This window comes from Phocoena phocoena, chromosome 11 (genome assembly GCF_963924675.1).
Source record: "Phocoena phocoena chromosome 11, mPhoPho1.1, whole genome shotgun sequence".
Classification (NCBI taxonomy): Eukaryota; Metazoa; Chordata; class Mammalia; order Artiodactyla; family Phocoenidae; genus Phocoena; species Phocoena phocoena.
In genome coordinates this window covers 15,691,801-15,711,729 of record NC_089229.1, presented here as the reverse complement: position 1 = coordinate 15,711,729, position 19,929 = coordinate 15,691,801, and the positions used below count along the sequence as shown (strand labels likewise).

At 37.6% G+C, this 19,929-nt stretch overlaps 1 protein-coding gene across 5 annotated transcripts in view; it reads left to right on the top strand.

Annotated features, from left to right (window-relative positions):
- RIC8B (RIC8 guanine nucleotide exchange factor B) overlaps positions 1-19,929 on the top strand; it is a 117,297-nt gene that overhangs the window by 37,694 nt on the left and 59,674 nt on the right. For all 5 annotated transcript variants that reach the window (XM_065887375.1, XM_065887372.1, XM_065887374.1 and 2 more), the window contains 2 exons: positions 4,561-5,169; positions 15,180-15,274. In XM_065887375.1, the coding sequence (XP_065743447.1) occupies positions 4,561-5,169; positions 15,180-15,274 (704 nt within the window). The remainder of the gene's footprint in view (positions 1-4,560; positions 5,170-15,179; positions 15,275-19,929) is intronic.

Here is a 19,929-nt window from a genome sequence, read left to right as displayed (position 1 = left end):
AGGCTCTGGACGCGCAGGCCCAGCAGCCATGGCTCACGGGCCCAGCTGCTCCGCGGCACGTGGGATCTTCCCGGAACCGGGCACGAACCCGTGTCCCCTGCATCGGCAGGCGGACTCTCAACCACTGCGCCACCAGGGAAGCCCGAAACTACCAAAAATTTTTGACAATACCTGGTATTAACATTGAGAATCTCAGTCTTGAGTCTCTGCTGCTGGGTCTTGCAGTCTAACTTTTTGGAAATAGCCATGGCTCCTAAGCTAACGAGCATTTTAAAAGGGCTTTTCCTCAGCCTCTCTGAAGTAATTATACTTTGTAAGCACACCTAAGCTTTGCTTTATGACTTTAGTTCATTCCTGAAAACCTACCTCTAAGGGAAAAGTTTTTAACTCAGAAGGTATTTCCATCCATTCTAATGGAAAAAAAAATTATGTGTTCCATGGTTATCTAAGATACCAAAATAGTTTCAGATTTAAAAATATATCAGTTGAACAATGATAACAAGTTTGTATAAATAAATACTTTGAAAGTAAATGAAAACAGTTTGCACTTAAAATGTTATGTAATGATGAGTTATTGTACTTGCAAAATGAGGAAGAGAAGACTTGATAGTGAGAGGTGGCTGGTGGTGGAATACAAAGGAGTTATTCTTTGGAAGGGGCTGGAGTCAGGTGGTAGACTTTAAAGCTGGTAATCTTTGGGAGTTTGTGGTTATCTTGCACTTAAAAACAGCTGTAGCACACCTGGGCCAGCCACTGGGATACAGATGAAACATAGCCTCTGTTCTCAAGGAGCCTGGAAAAGGAGTGAGATGCCCCAACAGGTCACTCTGTAAAAAGGAACTAACTGCTTGTTGGAACTAAGTGCTATATAGAAAGAAAGCAAAGGAGAGAGTGGCTGCGGAGTCTTCTAGACCCCTTAGTCCTCAAATTAAACCTTAGAGAAAGAGTGGGGTCCGGACTGGTGGAAATGGGGACAGGGTAGACCATGCTGAGAGAATGGAAGGAGAAAGGTTCAGGACATATGGTAAGGGGATTGGGAGCACTTGGAAAAGAAAGGAGAAGGAGGGTATGTGTGTGACGGAGACAGCAGTAGGAAAGGGGGCACTGAGCTTATTTCAGCTGCATTCTGTGGGCAACAGGGAGCTATGGAAAGTGTTTGCAGAGAACAGAGCATGTTTTAGGAAGAGTAAAATCAACTGAAAAAAGGTTATAGCACAGGAAAATAACATTAGGGCAAAATAAAGGTGAAACAGGAGCACCTTTGAAACATAGAAGTCGCGCATGCACTCAACAGATGGAGCAATCATAAAGAATGCTACCTCGTCTTGCTTGGTATTCATATGCAAAGCAAAACTTTCTGATTCATCCAGTTGTGGTACGTGGTTTATTTGTTCCTTGTAATATTCTCTGAATAGAAATGATCGTATGGAGTATAGCGATGAGTGTGTCTGTTAACTATTCCTTTGTTATATTTTTATGTCTGATTTTTTTAAAGTTGTAATACAAAAAAGGGAGGGATCATTGTCCAAGAAGTGGCATTATTTTTCAAGGGACATTACAGCAAAAAGCTACCTAACTGTTGTCATGTGGGGCAAGTCTGTGATGAGAAATGACATCAACTATGATGAGTTTAAAACAACTATGATTGAAAACTGTGCTTAAAACAGTCTCGGTTGCTGATCTCCTACAAGCCTTTAGATGAGGCAATTTTTAACTATAAATTTTATAGGCCTCTCTAATTTCTTTTATGTAGCTTCTTATGTCCCAGAGTTTAACAGTCCACTTGGCTAATAGCCTTGGCTATGCCAGTTTGTATTCATATTTTGCTTTTTTTCTTTCTTGAGTCTGAAGGTGGAGGAAGAAAGAAGCCATATTACCCACAGATTTTTTTGTTTTTGGATTTTATTGTGGCTCTTGTTTTTGGTTTAGAAAGAAAAGAGCTAAAGATTTCTGTGTTTTAGGGGCTTCCCTGGTGGTGCAGTGGTTGAGAGTCCGCCTGCCGATGCAGGGGGCCTGGGTTCGATCCCTGGTCAGGGAACTAGCTCTTGCAGGGCACAACTAAGGCTCGGGGCAGCCCCCCCGCCCCCCGCAAAAAAAAGGCACTCTATCCTTTAACATACCTGATAACTGGAAGGGACTTCCATTTAATGTTTTAATATCATTGTTAAAGCATTTTTTTCATGAATGCAGTTTTGTGGTGGAGGAAAGTATAATGTGCCTATTATTAAAAATATAAAAAATGGGAAATTTTCTCCAATTTCAGATCTTTCACACCCAAGACAAAAAAAAAGTACCTTCTACATACTATTTCCTATGTGGTATATTCCTGGGTGGTAGAGTTAAATAACCTCTGCTCTCATACAATTTTACCCAAGAGGGAAATTATCTACATTCCTAGTTAAGAAATACATAATAAATATGATATTATAAAATACTATATATGTGAATTTGGAGTTCTACATATCTAATAAAACACAGAAATTTTTTTTTTTTTTTTTTTTGCGGTACGCAGGCCTCTCACTGTTGTGGCCTCTCCGGTTGCGGAGCATAGGCTCTGGACGCACAGGCTCAGCGGCCATGGCTCATGGGCCCAGCCGCTCCGTGGCACGTGGAATCTTCCCGGACCCGGGCAGGAACCCGTGTCCCCTGCATCAGCAGGCGGACTCTCAACCACTGCACCACCAGGGAAGCGCAGAGTCTTAACCACTGGACCACCAGGGAAGTCCCAGGGATGGAGTTTTTTTTTAGCTTGTTAAGTTAATTTCCTTTCCACCTCCATCTAGAGAGCATAGTACATTTAAAATGGACATTTCTGGGTTTCCCTGGTGGCGCAGTGGTTAAGAATCCGCCTGCCAATGCAGGGGACATGGGTTTGAGCCCTGGTTCAGGAAGATCCCATATGCCGTGGAGCAACTAAGTCCGTGCACCACAACTACTGAGCCTGTACTCTAGAGCCCACGTGCCACAACTACTGAGCCTGCATGCCACAACTACTGAAGCCTGCATGCCTAGAGCCTGTGCTGTGCAACAAGAGAAGTCACCGCAATGAGAAGCCCATGTACCACAACGAAAAATAGCCCCTGCTCACCGCACCTAGAGAAAGCCCATGCACAGCAACGAAGACCCAATGCAGCCAAAACTAAATAAATAAAATAAATAAATTTATAAAAAAATAAAATTGACATTTCCATAGCTGTTTGACTCAGATGCACTGAGAAGATGCACATGGCCTAGGATTCCTGCCAAGATCATAATGCTTGACCCACAGATAGCCTCTTTTTAAAAAAGTTAAAGTCTGATGATAGGTTAGTAGAAACTTTGTAAAACCTTGTATTGGTCATAGTTGTTGTTGCTGTTATTTTTATAAAATGTAACGGGTATAGAAATGGTCAGCAGTGGAATGGTTATATCTGCTTGCTGCACATACAAGGTTTGAGCTTCAGAGACCCAGATCTGCAGTTTATGGAGAAGAAAGCTGGACATTGAATTTTGAGAGAATTATCAATGGTTCTTAAATTTGGCAATGACAGAAATAACTATTTTTCAAAAAATTCAAGATAGAGTACACTTTGGGTCCAAATAAAGAGTTGTTTCTGAGATAGTGGTAGCAAAATTTGGAACCAGGACTACTGCATATATTTGTGTAATCTGTGCCCTACACCAGGAGAACAAAGGGAAGCTTAAGATCCTGCCCACACTCTGAGCTTCCCAAGCCATGTGTCCTGGCATAGGGCTGCCCAGAGGAAGAGGGCTGTTTTGTAATTTGTCCACCCAGTAGGAACATTTTTTGCAGTTAGCCTGGAGAGGGGCACCTTTTTGCAGTTGACTCAAAGGCATCATATGTGCTAGCTGAGCCCTCTTTGGAACCCAACACTTGGAATAATTTTTATCAGTGTTGTCAGCAAAAGATCTCTGGGGTCATTTGATGATTAAATGTTATTACACGTTAGCTAAAGAGAGTTCTAAGGTTTATAAAACATGGGACTACTGCAGTAGTACTACTCAGAAGAAATAGCACAGCTGAAACTGGGCAGAAATGCAGACTTCTTTAAGTCTTTTTATGAGAGCCTATACTTGTAGCCAATTGTGAACCAATTCTCAAGGCATTAATCTTTATTTCCAGGAAGGAAACAGCTATGATTCAGATGATTACCTTCTATCCTGATAGTATGTGTAGTCTGATGTTAAAAATTCATTGAGAACAAAGCCATATAAGACATTTGAAACTAGTCAGTTTAAAAGAGAATAAGTGATTTTATAGAAAGAATATTGGGCTGGAAATTAGGAAACCTATACTCTATCTTTTGCAACCCCACTAATTCACTCTGGCCCCATACAAGTAACTTAACCTTTCTGGCCCTCAATTTCCATATCTGTAAAGTAAAAGAAGTACACCAAATATAAGGTCTCTTTCAGTTCTAACATTCTGTGACTTTAAAAAAGTAAAAACCTTTCCTAGCCAGATCTTGAACTGCAGTCAAATACATTGATAGAGAAACATTCTGTTTTAAATCACTTAAGCCAAATAATGATTTTTTCATACTCATTCTTGTTTTCCAGAAACTCTGTGAAGGCATATTTAAAGTCCTTTTAAAGGACATCCCAACAACATGTCAAGTGTCCTGCCTTGAAGTTCTCCGCATTCTCTCCAGAGACAAAAAGGTTTTAGTTCCTGTAACAACTAAGGAAAATATGCAGATACTGCTGCGACTAGCCAAGCTAAATGAGTCGGATGATTCTTTGGAGAAGGTGTCAGAGTTCCCAGTTATTGTGGAGTCATTAAAATGTCTTTGTAACATAGTGTTCAACAGTCAGATGGCACAGCAGCTCAGCCTGGAACTTAACCTTGCTGCAAAGCTCTGTAACCTCCTGAGAAAGTGCAAGGACCGAAAGTTTATCAATGACATTAAGTGCTTTGACTTGCGCTTGCTCTTCGTCCTGTCACTTTTGCACACTGACATCAGGTCACAATTGCGCTATGAGCTCCAAGGACTACCGCTGCTAACCCAGATCTTGGAAAGTGCCTTTAGCATCAAGTGGACCGATGAATATGAATCGGCCATAGACCGTAATGGACCTCCTCTCTCACCTCAGGAGACAGACTGTGCCATTGAGGCCCTCAAAGCTCTCTTCAATGTGACGGTAGACAGTTGGAAGGTGCATAAAGAGGTAAGGTTGAGAAGAATATTCTTATCTACTTGGAATTTCATTGGTTTGGGGTGTGCTTAGAGCTGCCTGCCAGAGACGAATGCTAAGTAGGGAAATGGAAAAAGTTTCCAGTTCCCTCATTAATCAGTTAAATGATTCAAGATACATTTCTTAACCATTATAACTCTTATTCTTCCCATTTGTGTAACACTTATCAGAAGAATAGGGTGAAGATTGACCACTGTTTTGTAAGATGCCAAATACAGTTCCTTTTCTGAGTTGTACTATCATGTATCTTTTTTTTTTAAGTGCCTCTTTCAGGAACAAGGTTTAAATGACGGATTTAAAGGGAAACAAAACAATGTGATTCATAAAGGTATAGGCATTTTCATTGCCTGCAGTCTTAAAGAAACATAAAGATATTCAGGCAAGTTGAAATTGATCAATCAGAATTGATGTCTGCTCAATAGAGTAAAAGACACTGTGTTTATCACCTATCATCCTAGTCTCCTAACCCGTTACTCTGTAGTGTTAGGTAACTATCAGAAGTGTAGGACAACTAGATAGCCATGCTTATAACAGAGTCCTAGAAAACAAGTATAATTATACCAGAATATGGGAAAGTTTATTTTAAACCACTTGACTTATTGCTAGACTAAGATCCTTCTCTGTGGCTTGGACCTTCTAGCAACCCAAAGTGAGGCAGATTTGATAGTTTAAATTTGAGTACCCACAAGAACAATATGCTAAACAAGAAGCTTAGTTTAAGGAAGTCAATAATTTTAAGTAAACTGGACATAAACTTTTTCCCTTGCTTCTAGAATCTTAACATTTCACATTTACCCTCTCTCTTTAACCTTAAATAACTCATAAAATTTAGTCTCTGCCTTAAAAAAGAAAGAAAAGAAAAGTATTTTGGTGCCAGAGCAAATCATCTTTTCTGACAATTGACTTTAGGACTTAGGCTAACATTTTGCTGTGTCCATTTGAAGCAGTTCTAACCATGAATAAAGATCTGTTTTTGCCAGCAGCCTACTTTGAAAGGATTATCTCAGTGCAGTGCTATAGTAGGAGTATGCAGGCATCTGAGTTTTAAAGTGCAAATAGGTCTATATTTTGAAACCAAATATTTGAAGATCAGTCCTAACAGCTGTTTTAGATGACTGTAGTATGGTCAGTTTTTCCTGGGACTTGGCAGAAAAAGATGTGGAAAGCCCACATGCTCCATTTATGCTTTGAAACCAAATATTTGGAAGTATTTAAAATGTTATGTCTCTATGCTTATTTGGTACCTTCTATGGTTATTTTTCTTACACTGTTTGTTTTGGTGTTTTTAAGTTCTCCATTTAGTTGCAAGAGCTCTTCTGAGACTGTTGGTTTGCCATTGTTGGAGCTCCTGTTATTTAAATTGTGCCCCAAATAGTAGCTTATGCTCTTCAGATTCCTGACAGAAAGGGTTTATAGTTCAGTGGCCACACATCAGCATATGTATGGAATGATATGTAATAAATATCAGTATATTGAGATTAGCCCTAATTAGTGTGCTTCAATTATAATTTATAGCAGGGCTGGAAGAAGCTTTAGAAAATGTTGAAGTGGCAAATACTTATTCTGTATTATAGAATGTTTATTTTCCAAAAGATACACGATAAAGGATCAGTAGTCGTGAAGCAGGCATCTCAACAGAATTCTCGTGAGTCATGGATCACTTTATACAAGCATTATAAAATGTGCCTGGTTAATATGACTCTGGGCTATTATTGAAGTTATCAGAAATTGTGAACAGTATTGAAAACAGGACCTTGCCAACCCACTTAGGCAAGAGTGTGGGAAAGCTTATTTTAAACCACTTGAGTCTCCATAAGTCTCTAAATTCAAATTTTAGCAAGCATTTAGTAAATCAGTCAACAAATATTTATGAACAATTACCAGGTATTATGCTAGGCGTTGTGTAATATATTGGCAAATAATACACATAGTCTCTGCAGACTTCAGTTTTATTGGTGATATTGGTAATAAGTAAACAAATATATAATTTAAATTGTGTTAAGTACTAGGAGAGAAACAGTACAATGATGGAGAATACTTAGTATAGTTAGAGAAGACCGCTGAAAGTCTCTCCTGAGATCTGAAGACTGAGAATGATTTGGCCATTTGAATGGGAGTATAAAACATTTCAGAGAAATTGAACAGCATGTGAAAAGACACAGAAATCAGAACATAGAGTACTTTTTACTGAGGTATACATAACTTAGCATAAAGGAAATCTGTAGTAAGGATGTAGAGAAACTTGCCAGTAAGGGTCCATTTACCTGAATTTTAATATCTCCTTGATTGTCAGATAAAAGACATCTTTCTCTAGTTGAGCAAGCATCTAAAGAATTGTTAATACCTTAAAATACCAGCTGAAATAAAGGGATATGGAAAGCTTACTGTACAGAAGAATCCAACTTTAAAATATAGATTTAAAAATAATATTTTCCTTATGAAAATAATACATGCTAAATAATACTGCAGATCTAAGGGAAAAAAGCATACAAGCAATAAGAAAATACAAATTACCTATAAACCTACCATTCAAAGACTATATATATTTTTTTTTTTTTACAAAAAATGAAGTCATTTTATCATCTTGCTTTTTTTCCCACAATAAATGTTCTTGAAGAGTAGTGGATTACACAGTGTGTTCCTTGAAGCCATAATGTTCCTAGGAGTAACCTCTGGGGATGAGGGGACAGTGTTTCAAGTTCCCCACCCTTTCTTTAAAAAGAGCGCCTTTGGGGACTTCCCTGGCTGTCCAGTGGTTAAGACTCTGCACTCCCACTCCAGGGGGGTAGGGGTTCGATCACTGGTAGGAGAACTAAGATGGCACATGCCCCACAGGCTGCACAGCGTGGCCAAAAAAACCCAGCACCTTTGATTGTTGCTGTTGCTATTGTTTTTCTTTAAATTTAGGTCGTAACTGGATTTCATTTGGGGTATAAAAAGAGTTCTGCAACCAAAAAAAATTTTTAACAACCACTTTCTTCTCGTAAAGATAATAAATCTTTATGAAAGAATACTCATAAGTATATGTATAAAAATACTTAAGAGTATTCCTTCATAAGGATCTATCAACCTTTAACAAATCCCCTATGTGTAAAGATTTGTATTGTTTGCAGTTGTTTGCTGTTTTACATAGTAATACACGGTGAATTTTCTTGTAAAATCTTTGTAGATAAATTCCTGAAATTCATGGGCCAAGGGGATTTTCAAAACTTTAGGGTTTTTTGTGTATATCATATGTATTTAAATTTATATGTATTACCAAACTGACCTTCAGAAGAATAGTGCTAGTTTACACCTCTCAAACCCCTGGGATTTCACTTTTTAAAATCTTTACCTACTTTACAACTCAGTTGTCACAGAAAATGCAGATGTTTGGTTTTGGTTTTAACTGTTTCAGTAGGTATTTTTATGACTGTTCATTTACAATTTACAAAAAAACAGAAAATTAGGGTTTTTTTGAGGTTTAGCAAATTAGTGTGATTTGTTCATTTTAGGTTCATGCCTCAATGTTAAATTCCTGCCTGGAAGCCAATGCCATCAAGCAGATTAATTCGGAGATTCCTTTCCATTCATTAGGAAATGTAGCTGGCCTTATTTCCACATGTGGTGTTCTGTTTGTCTCCCTGCCTTCCTCCCTCTTTCTCTCCCTTTCCTGAAGGTAGTATGTTTAAAAAAGTCAAATTATTCCTTTTATAGGACCCAAAATCAGTTCTAGAAAAGTTAATTGGAGTCTTGTCTTCTTCTTGCTTCAGCACTTTGCTAAATCTCCCTGTTTATGGAGGAAAGCATGTTATTCTAGAGATCCCTTACTTAGCACACATTCCCTTCTGCAGTGCTTCCTAGGTATCAATGCAATGTAATGAGAAAATACAAGGACCAACACACATGTTAGAGCCAGACAGCCAAGTGCAAACAGAGAAGTAGTACAAGTATCTGAGTAGTCAAAGGATGCTATCTGAGTGAGATAAGACAGTGAGAGTATCTATAGGAGTTAATTGAGAAAGTCACATCGTAACAGAAGAGATTAGCCCCATAATGATTTTAGAGACTTTGAAGGAAGTGTGAAAAAAGGACTTGACATTATTTAATTAAAAATAAAGCTTCACGCTGTACCATGTTTTTTAACTGAGTCATTTTTTCAACATTTATTATTGAGTGCCCAATATGTGCAAAGTTCTGTATTAGGCACACAAGATGCAATATAAAGCATCTCTGCCCTCAGAGAACTAACAGTCTCATAGGAAAAACAGACATGTAAACAGATGGATATATAACTACTTGTCACATTATTTACTATTCTTCTCTATATTTTCTATATGTTTGAAAATAAAAAAGAATCAACTCAGAAGTGCACAGATGCTACAAATGCCATATATTCTTGATCTTTGGGGGTATGTCTGACCTCACTGGCATAGTCTTTCTGCTAAGCAACATACCTAGCACAGAGTAGGTGTTCAATGAATATTTGTTTTATGAGAAATAAAATGTGATACAGTTTGCTATCTGTATAGTGGAAGTATATAAGAGAAATAGCCAAAGTGACAGAGAGGAGGGAAAGTTTATGATACCTTTTAAATTTTCAAAACTACTAATTTTTCTAGAAACCTAAAACATTTAATAACATTGTTTAGAGAGCAGATTCTAGCCTTTTTGGAGATACAGCACACTATTTTATAACATTTATATTTCCTTTTGTAAGTTAATTCAAAAAAGCATTTATTACTTTATGCCCGGCACCATGTTAAATGTAAAAGATGTGGAGGTGGAATACTTAATCTTTGCCTGTAGGGAACATATGCAATTTAGTAGGACAAATAACTGCAAAATGGCTAGGGTAAGACATAGAGTGAAATACTACCTGATGTATAGCTATATTTCCAAGTAAGAGTGCATGTGTACGTTTGTGGTTGAGTGTGTATTTGTGTTTCACTTTGTGTAGAATTGAAATTGAATTTTCATAGGACAAGTTTCCTAAACCTTCTTGAAGTAATGAGAACTACCCTGGGATAACAAAACCACTTTAGGACTCATTGGTGTGAGGTATTCTCCTCTCAGACTTTTTTCTCAGGCATTGATTAGATTGGTTGAAGTGTTAAATGAAAAAGGTATGAGGATATTGATACCTTTACCAAACAAACGTGAAAATCTTCCACAGGTTGCACAGGAGAAGAAAGCAATAGTACAGCAGTGGAATCTATGAATAAGAAACAAAGCCTGTATAAAAAGACTCCCCCACCCCCCCACCCCCGCCAACAAAGATCCCAAAGAGTTTCATGAGTTTTTACCTCTCTTTTAGTGTTATCTCATTTTGATTTCTACTGTCACAACAAGCCTGCTTGCTTTCTCTTTTTTCCTCCTCTGTCTTAGGGATTTTTTTGCCTTCTCAACCTTTGGAGATAGTAGGATTACAGAGGAGAGACTGTTGATGCCCTAAAGATATCAAAACTAAGCTCATGGGCTTCCCTGGTGGTGCAGTGGTTGACTCCGCCTGCCGATGCAGGGGACACTGGTTCGTGTCCCGGTCCGGGAAGATCCCACATGCCGCAGAGCGGCTAGGCCCGTAAGCCATGGCCACTGAGCCTGCACGTCCAGAGCCTGTGCTCCGCAACGGGAGAGGCCACAACAGTGAGAGGCCCGTGTACCGCAAAAAAAAAAAAAAAAACAACTTAGCTCGTGAAGAAGTAAATGACCGTTGTATAAACTGTGTATATTGTTTTAAAAAGAGCAATTATATTTACTCTTTCAAGCATCTGTATAAGATAGGAGGAGTATACACATTTGACAAATGAGGACACTAAAGATCAAAGAGTTCAAATTGTTTATGTAAAGTCACCCAGCAGAGCAACCAATAGTAGGAAATAGTGTACACTCTGACCTTTGTTAAGTAAGACATTTTAAATGATAGCTCTCATTCAACAAATATTTATTGAGACAGACTAATAGAATAAAGAATCTAGAAATAAACCTACACATATACAGTTAACTGATTTATGATACAGGTAACACTGAATTGCAGTGGGGAAAAGGTGGGCTTTTTAATCAGTTAAAAATGAATTTAAATCCCTACCTTATTACCATACAGAAAAATTAATTTGAGATGGATAAGAGACTTAAATGTAAAAGGTAAAATGATAAAGCTTTTGGAAAGAAACAGAAGATTATCTTCATGACTTTTTTTTCAGTACACGGGCCTCTCACTGTTGTGGCCTCTCCCGTTGAGGAGCACAGGTTCCAGACACACAGACCCAGCAGCCATGGCTCACAGGCCCAGCCACTTCACCGCAATGTTGTATCTTCCCGGACTGGGGCACGAACCCGTGTCCCCTGCATTGGCAGGCGGACTCTCAACGACTGCGCCACCAGGGAAGCCCCATGACTTTATTTTAAACAAGTCAAACATTTCTTAAATAGGCAAAGATTTTTAAAACAGGACAAAATAAAGATCAAACCATAAAGGAAAAATTGACAAATTGGTCTTCATTAAAATTAGTTCATCAAGAGAAGAAAGTAAAAAACAGGCCACCAAATGGGAGATGATATTTTCAACACATATATGCAATAAAGGACTCTACCTAGAACATATTCAAGTCCTACAAATAATGTCAATTAACCCTACAGAAAAATATGCAAAAGGCTTGAACAGGCACTTCATAAAAGAGCTATTCAAATGACCGGTAGACATAAGAAAAGGTGTTCAACTTTATCAGTTATCAGGAAAATGCATAATAAAATCTCTGCACATCCATGAGAATGACAAATTTAAAAGGCTGACAATACCAAGTGTTGGCGCAGCTGTAGAGCAACTGGTGGGAGTGTAAGCTGGTATAAACACTTTGAAACACTGTTTGGCAGTACCTTCTAAAGTCTGTCATATGTATATGCCCTACGACCCAGCATACCAAATGACATATAAGGAAGTATGTTCATAGCAGCACTCTTCAGTATAGTCCAAGTGTCCATCAAGAGTAGGATGGATAAGTGAATTGTAATATACTCACTGTATTCAGCAGTGCTTTCTTTTTTTTTTTAACATCTTTATTGGAGTATAATTGCTTTACAATAGTGTGTTAGTTTCTGCTTTATAACAAAGTGAATCAGCTATACATATACATATATCCCCATATCTCCTCCCTCTTGCGTCTCCCTCCCATCCTCTCTATCCCACCCCTCTAGGTGGACACAAAGCACTGAGCTGATCTCCCTGTGCTATGTGGCCAGCAGTGCTTTCTTAACCTAACTATGAGGGACCAGATTTCTTTCCCTAGCTGTCAGAATGGAACTCTTGTATAATACAATATTACACACAATGTCAGACTGCTTGAAAAGTTTCTAAATGTTCAGGTGTACCTTCTGTACTCATGACTTTGCAGATTAGTGGCAAACAAGGGTGTGGACCAGTAGTGGTCCACAAACAACTTTGAATAGCACCACTCTCAAGCAGTGAAAATGAACAAACTGCACCTGTACACAACAATATGGATGAATCTCACAACCAGATACAGAAGGGTCTATATTTTATGATTCCATTCACTTAAAATTTGTGACAACAAAAATCACTAACCCATGATGTTAAATGTTAGAATTACAGTTGAAGAGCAGATCTGTCATTTGAAGGGGTCATGAGGGCAATTCTGGGGTTCTCAATGTTGGTGTTGCTTTGTTTTCATGCTGGTTGTATGGACATGCTCATTTTGTGAAAATTTATCTAGCTGTACACTTATGATTTGAGCACTTTTTTGTTTGTTTTACTTTTCATTTACATTAAAAATTATTGAACACTTTGTTAAACACATGCCCTCTAAAACTTGTGAAGGTACTAGATGAATGGAGAAAACAATGCATACGTAAGTAGGTAAACAAATGTGGAATTACAGATTATGATTTCCTGAAAGAAATCATAGCAAGATACAATGATAGAGATAATGAAAAAAGGAATCTACCTAAATAAGGTGGTCAAAGAAGGGGCTTCTCTGAGACCTGGAGGATGCAAAGGAGTCATTGATACTAAAAGTAGAGGCACACAATCCCGGGACTTCAGTAGTTGTTTTGAGTAAAGAAATAGAATTTAGTGGACAGTAAAAGAGGACAGGCAGACCTACAGGGTACAACTGGGGAATTGGTGTCATGAAAATTGGGACAGGAGGAAAGGGGATGGAAGGAAGTAGGATTTTCACTTACAGTTGCAAATAGTGGAAGGACCAAAATGGAGTTTTGCAGGGGGCTTGTCAACATCAGCATGAGAGGAAAATGATTGTGATATTTAAAATAAAGGAAAATCTAGTTTAAAAGGAAGTGCATTCCTAGTTAATTATCAAAACCAAGGAAAATATGAACTTCTTAAGAGTTAAGTAATGGATGAGTTTCACATGCATTTCAGTGTGCTTCATATAATGTGGGATATGTAAAAGTATATTTGCATATTAGAGAATTTTGATTCAGGCATTTGAAGATAGATGGCAAGTGGAACAGTGTTCATTCCAAACCCTTAGTGTCTCTAGCATTCCACCGGTCCCCCTCCCCAAAACGCAATAATTTCGTTATCACTCATTTCAGCTCTATCAGTCTTACCTTTTGTTTCCTTTCTGCCTCATCCTTCCCCTCACCCTCAAATATTTCACTGAAAGTACTAAGCATTTTCATGTGTATCATCTTCTTTAATTTAATCCTTTTACAACCCTAACAATCTCATGTTTGTGGAGATGCATATGGGGAAACTTTGGCTTAGAGAAGCCATATGACTTGCCTAAGGTCACAACCTAGACTCTTGACTCTAAGTAAAGTGCTTTTTCTGTTATGCCACTGAGACCTTCATCTCTTCCAAATCTACACATGATGGTGTTATTTTAAAATATTGTTATCCACATTATGAGTAATGAAACTGTGCTATTGTTTGTTAGATTTTATAAAAGACATCTTCCTAGAAGGGCTGAGTTTTATATATGAATATAGGCTATATATGTATAATATGTGAATATATTTCACTTTACACAGACTTGAAATCAATTATGTATATACAGAGCTTTAAAAATTTTAATAGCTTTTGAAGTAATTGGAACCTTCCTGAAATATAACATATCCAGGATCTGATTATAATAGATAATTATCACTAATTTCATGTCTTCTTAATTACTAAAAATTTGGAAGAAGAAAGGTACAACCTTGATTCAGATGATTAAAAAAATTGTAGTGGCCCAAGATCTCATGATAAATTAGGAGGTAAACCAAGTGATTATTCAGAGCTCAGCTTATTTCCTATTATTTGCCTTCCCTCTGACTCTGTGTGTGTCTAATACCACTACCAATGAGTAAACATTGGGAAAATAGGAGATTAAACTCAAGAGTGCTTATTTTTCATCACTTGCTGGTCACTTTGGAGAAACTAGGAATAAGATTTGGAGGAACTAGGAGATTAAGAAGATTCATTAAAATGAAGTTGATAGATTATAGATTTTAATCCATTGTTTTTGAAAGTTAAGAGATAAGACATTTTTATTAAGGATGTACAACCCGCTTCTAAAATACTGGTAGTATTATATCTGTTTGAATTTTTATAATGACTCGTAAACTGGAACAGTATACTATCCAACAAAACAATCTAGACTTTCTGGAAATGGAAAAGATCCCTAGTTAAATTAAATCTTATGGACAGGTAAAACAGAGTAGGTAATAATATATGGATGCTGATCATATTTCTCTTTGCCTGACATGTCATAGGGGAAGGATAGATCAACAACTTATGGTTTCAGCCATTTCTGGCAGTGGCTGTAGCTGTTCATATGAGATGATGACAATTCACTTAGTTAATACTTGGGAATTCTTCCTAGAATATCCTGACTTCTATGATGTATGGCATAAGAATAACTGTTTTGGGTGTTCGATGGGCCATAGGATGACTCCCAGGGTTGTAGTAATGTACCGGACTTCTTCATTAAGGCATTCATTCAATCCCCAATTTTTCCTCACCTCTCTTTTATTTGCCATAGGGTGATTCTCATCAGTTTCGTGTCATGGCAGCTGTTCTTCGCCATTGTTTACTAATCGTAGGTCCAACTGAAGACAAAACAGAAGAGCTACACAGGTAGGTAACCTCTACTGATATTTCAGTGAAAGACATAATAAGTTCTTATTGTTTTTATGCATCTAATTTTAATTGTTATAAACACAAGAAAGTGAAAATATTACAGTAAACTGGGTAGCTGGTAGGTCAGAAATCATTACTATGCCCTGATGAGAAATTTTCATTCTTTGACTTTGTTATATTAAGCCCCAACAAGAGAAGAGAATTTGGCATTTGTTGCATTCAACAATAAAACCCAGAACGATAATAATAGCACACAGTTACTGAATACTGTGTGTGGCATTATGCTAAGTGCTTTATAAAGATTAACTTCTTTTAATCATCACACCAACCTTATGAGGTAGGTACTATTTTTCCCTTTCAATACATGATGAAACTGAGTCATAGAAAAATCAAGCAGTTTCTCCAAGATTGTTCAACCCTAATAAGTGAAAGAGCTTGGGGTTGAACCCTGATTTTAATTACTACACTTAAACTAATACTCTCACTATTTTCATTGTAAGAGTATTTACCAAAAAGTATATCTTAAGCAACATTAATTAAATTTTTAAAACTTATTATAAGATTTGGGCCACAGTCTCAAGTATTAAAAAATAGTTCAATTTTTGTGACTTGCCTATTAGAGCTATTATGGACTGTTGTTAAAAGTTATCATTCTCAGGGCTTCCCTGGTGGCACAGTGGTTAAGAATCCACCTGCCAATGCAGGGCACATGGGTTCGAGCCCTGGTCTGGGAAGATCCCACATGCCACAGAGCAACTAAGCCCATGCACCACAACTACTGAGCCTGCACTTTAGACCCCACGAGCCACAACTACTGAGCCTGGGCTCTAGAGCCCATGTGTCACAACTACTGAGCCTGTGCTCTAGAGCCGAGAGCCACAACTACTGAAGCCCCTGCACACAGAGCCCGTGCTCCGCAACAAGAGAAGCCACTGCAACGAGAAGACTGCACAGCAACGAAGAGTAGCACACGCTCGCCGCAACTAGAGAAAGCCCACGCGCAGCAATGAAGACCCAATGCAGCCAAAAATAAACAAATAAATAAATAAAAATTTTTTTTTAATTATCATTCTCTGAGAACAGCTGAAGCAGTATTAATGCATCTTGCTAGTTCTCTTACTATTTTGTATCAGGTTTCTAGTAACAAGTCCTCTGACTTTAACATGAGATTGCTTGTGGCACTTTATTCTATAAGAACACAAATGGCATTTTAAACAATTCAAATAAATTTCAAATCTGCAAACAGATAACTTTGGCATTAAGTCTGCTTTACAAATAATTTAAAACTGAGTTCTTAGTAGAAATTACCTTTTGAGCATTTATAGTATTCTGTTTTCCACAATATGGCTTAAATAGAAATACAACCAGAGTGTAAAGTGAAACATACCCTTGTTCTTTTTCAGTCATATCCATATTATTTTAGTTATGATTGGCAGTTTATTATTTGATATTGTACTGAGGTTGTTGGTAGGTTATCTTTATGTACTCTGCCCTGCAAGTCTTCAAAAGTCTTCAAAAGATTGTTTTCTTTAAAATTAAAAATTATACTTCTTTCTGCAGCTACAGATCAAAATTTCCTTTAATTTTCTTGAAGCTGTGTCTTTAAAAATAATCAGATTAACTGCAATAAATCATATCCTCTAAAAAGATTTTATTAAGCAATTTTGTCTGACTAATTTTTTATAATCAAGAGACACTAGAAATCTAGCTATTCAAACTTAAAACTACAAGAAAATGGGTTTATAAGCCCAGGTATAAATGTATGTATGTATGTATGTATTTATTTATTTTGGAAATTACGTATCACAAGTTAAATGGCATTCATACAAGGATGTGAGAAGAAAGTGTTTTGATGGGAATTGTTGCAGTAGTCACAAAAACATTGCTAAGGCTTTCTCTGAAGAGTGAATTTAATATTTTAAAACAGTACCCAGTATTCGTAAAAAGAGAGCAAAACTGTAAAGAGGTTTTAACACTCAGATTTTTTTAAAGTATAGATTTCTTTATTTTACTTTCTGATGATGTTTGCTTTAAATATTTATTTTTCTTAAATAAATTTAAAAGAGATTTTTCTTTAAATTTACTTCTATAAGTTGCTCTGATAAAATATCTGTTAGCTACATTGTAAATAAGAAGGAATACCCCTAGAGCCATAGACAAGATTTATATGTATTGCTAAAAGGCTTTCCTGGGAGATTGAGGTTGCTGCTGACATGACAGTTTATCTGGACTGGCCCTGCATGCCCCTTTAATCAGAATTAAAGTGATTAGTATCATTTGAGCAGTAATGACTCTAAGCTAATCCATTTAAATGCAGAAAAAATACTATACCAACCTCAAAGGGCTATTTTAAGAACTTTACTAGAATTGTAATATCTACTAAATCCTGCCCATTTGTAGTGACCCTGAAAAGAGTTTGTGTGTGTGTGTGTGTGTGTGTGTGTTTGTGTGTGTGTGTGTGTTTAAGGCATCATTTTAAAAATAATCAGAATGTTTCAAGGTAACATCTCATTCTATTTTTTTTTTTTTTTTTTTTTTTTTGCGGTACGCAGGCCTCTCACTGTTGTGGCCTCTCCCGTTGCGGAGCACAGGCTCCAGACGTGCAGGCTCAGCGGCCATGGCTCATGGGCCTAGCCGTTCCACAGCCTGTGGGATCTTCCCAGACCGGGGCATGAACCCGTGTCCCCTGCATTGGCAGGCGGACTCTTAACCACTGCGCCACCAGGGAAGCCCCATTCCATTTTTTAAAGTTAATATTTAAGTTTGTTTTTTGCTTTTCTTTTTTAAGGAAAAATGTAATGAAAGAGGTAAACCTAGATAGTGTGGTGTATGGTTATGCATTGTCATCAAACTCAAAGGGTTGTAATAATGATTAAATGAGAAATTAGTAAAGCCATCCATCCCTGGCACTGAGTAAGCTCTCAGTAAATGGGGGAGGAGCTGCTACTGCCACTGCCACAACACTACAGCCACTGCTACTTCTGTTACTATTATTATAATGAGCATATTAGCTTTAAGATCCAATGTTTAGTTCTAAAGCTCCTTTTTAAGGTTTATTGAATTTTTTTAACATCTTTATTACAGTATAATTGCTTTACAGTGGTATGTTAGTTTCTGCTTTATAACAAAGTGAATCAGCTATATATATACATATATCCCCATATTTCTCCCCTCTTGCGTCTCCCTCCCACCCTCCCTATCCCACCCCTCTAGGTGGTCACAAAGCACCGAGCTGATCTCCCTGTGCTATGCACCTGCTTCCCATTTGCTGTCTATTTTACATTTGGTAGTATATATAAGTCCATGCCACTCTCTCACTTCGTCCCAGCTTACCCTTCCCCCTCCCCATGTCCTCAAGTCTGTTCTCTACATCTGCATATTTATTCCTGTCCTGCCCCTAGGTTCTTCAGAACCATTTTTATGTTGTTTTAGATTCCATGTATATGTGTTAGCATACAGTACTTGTTTTTCACTTTCTGACTGACTTCACTCTGTATGACAGACTCTAGGTCCATCCACCTCCCTACAAATAACTCAATTTCATTTCTTTTTATGGCTGAGTAATATTCCATTGTATATATGTGCCACATCTTCTTTATCCATTCATCTGTTGATGGACACTTAGGTTGCTTCTATGTCCTGGCTATTGTAAATAGAGCTGCAGTGAACATTGTGGAAGTTTATTGAATTTTCATGTTTTGTTTAGGAAGCTATTTCTTTGTATATATTGCGATTGTGTAGTGAAATCTGTTTTCTGTTAATTTTCTCAAGCCAGATGCTTGGTAGGCATGTCAGGAGCCTGTTAAGGTACTCTAGGAGATGAGTGGGTCAAAAAATGGCTTAGCAGCAGTTTTTCTGATATGTTGTCTGTGTAAGACAGTGCCTTTTTCTTTTTTCCCTAGAGAAATCAGGAGAACATGGACATAGAGATAAAATGAGTTAGTTCACAAAGATAGCTGACCTTGATGTCGACTTCCTTTCCACTAATCAGCATCTTATGTAGTTTCTACAATCTATTTGTTCTATTTCATTTCCTTTTGTCTATACTTATGGTAATAAGTAAATTGTTGGTATGATCCACCTTTTTGGCTCCATTAAAAGACATCCTAATTCTGTCCAATTCTAATATCTGCCTGAGAGTATTTTGAGCCCTCTTGTCCATAATCAGTAAGCTTATGCATAAACACGTAGCCAAAAAAAAGTTGCATGTGGATGTGGTTGTGATTTTGTTTTATTTGGAGAGAAGGGGAAAGATGGGGATGGCCTATACACTAGAGAAGAAAGGAGAGGGGAGGACCAGATCTGATTTAATTTCTTGCAGCTTTTCAGCATAATTTCTTTCACGCAACACATTGGCATCTACAAAGCTTTTTTTTGTTTTGTTTTGTTTTACCCAAAAGAGCCAGTGTTATTTAAAAAGTACTTACCTCCCTGGAGATTGGTTCAAGATGGTGGAGTAGAAGGACGTGCGCTCACTCCCTCTTGTGAGAGCATGGGAATCACAACTAACTGCTGAACAGTCATCGATAGGAAGACACTGGAACTCACCAGAAAAGATACCACACATCCAAAGACAAAGGAGAATCCACAATGAGACGGTAGGAGCGGCACAATCACAATAAAATCAAATCCCATAACTGCTGGGTGGGTGA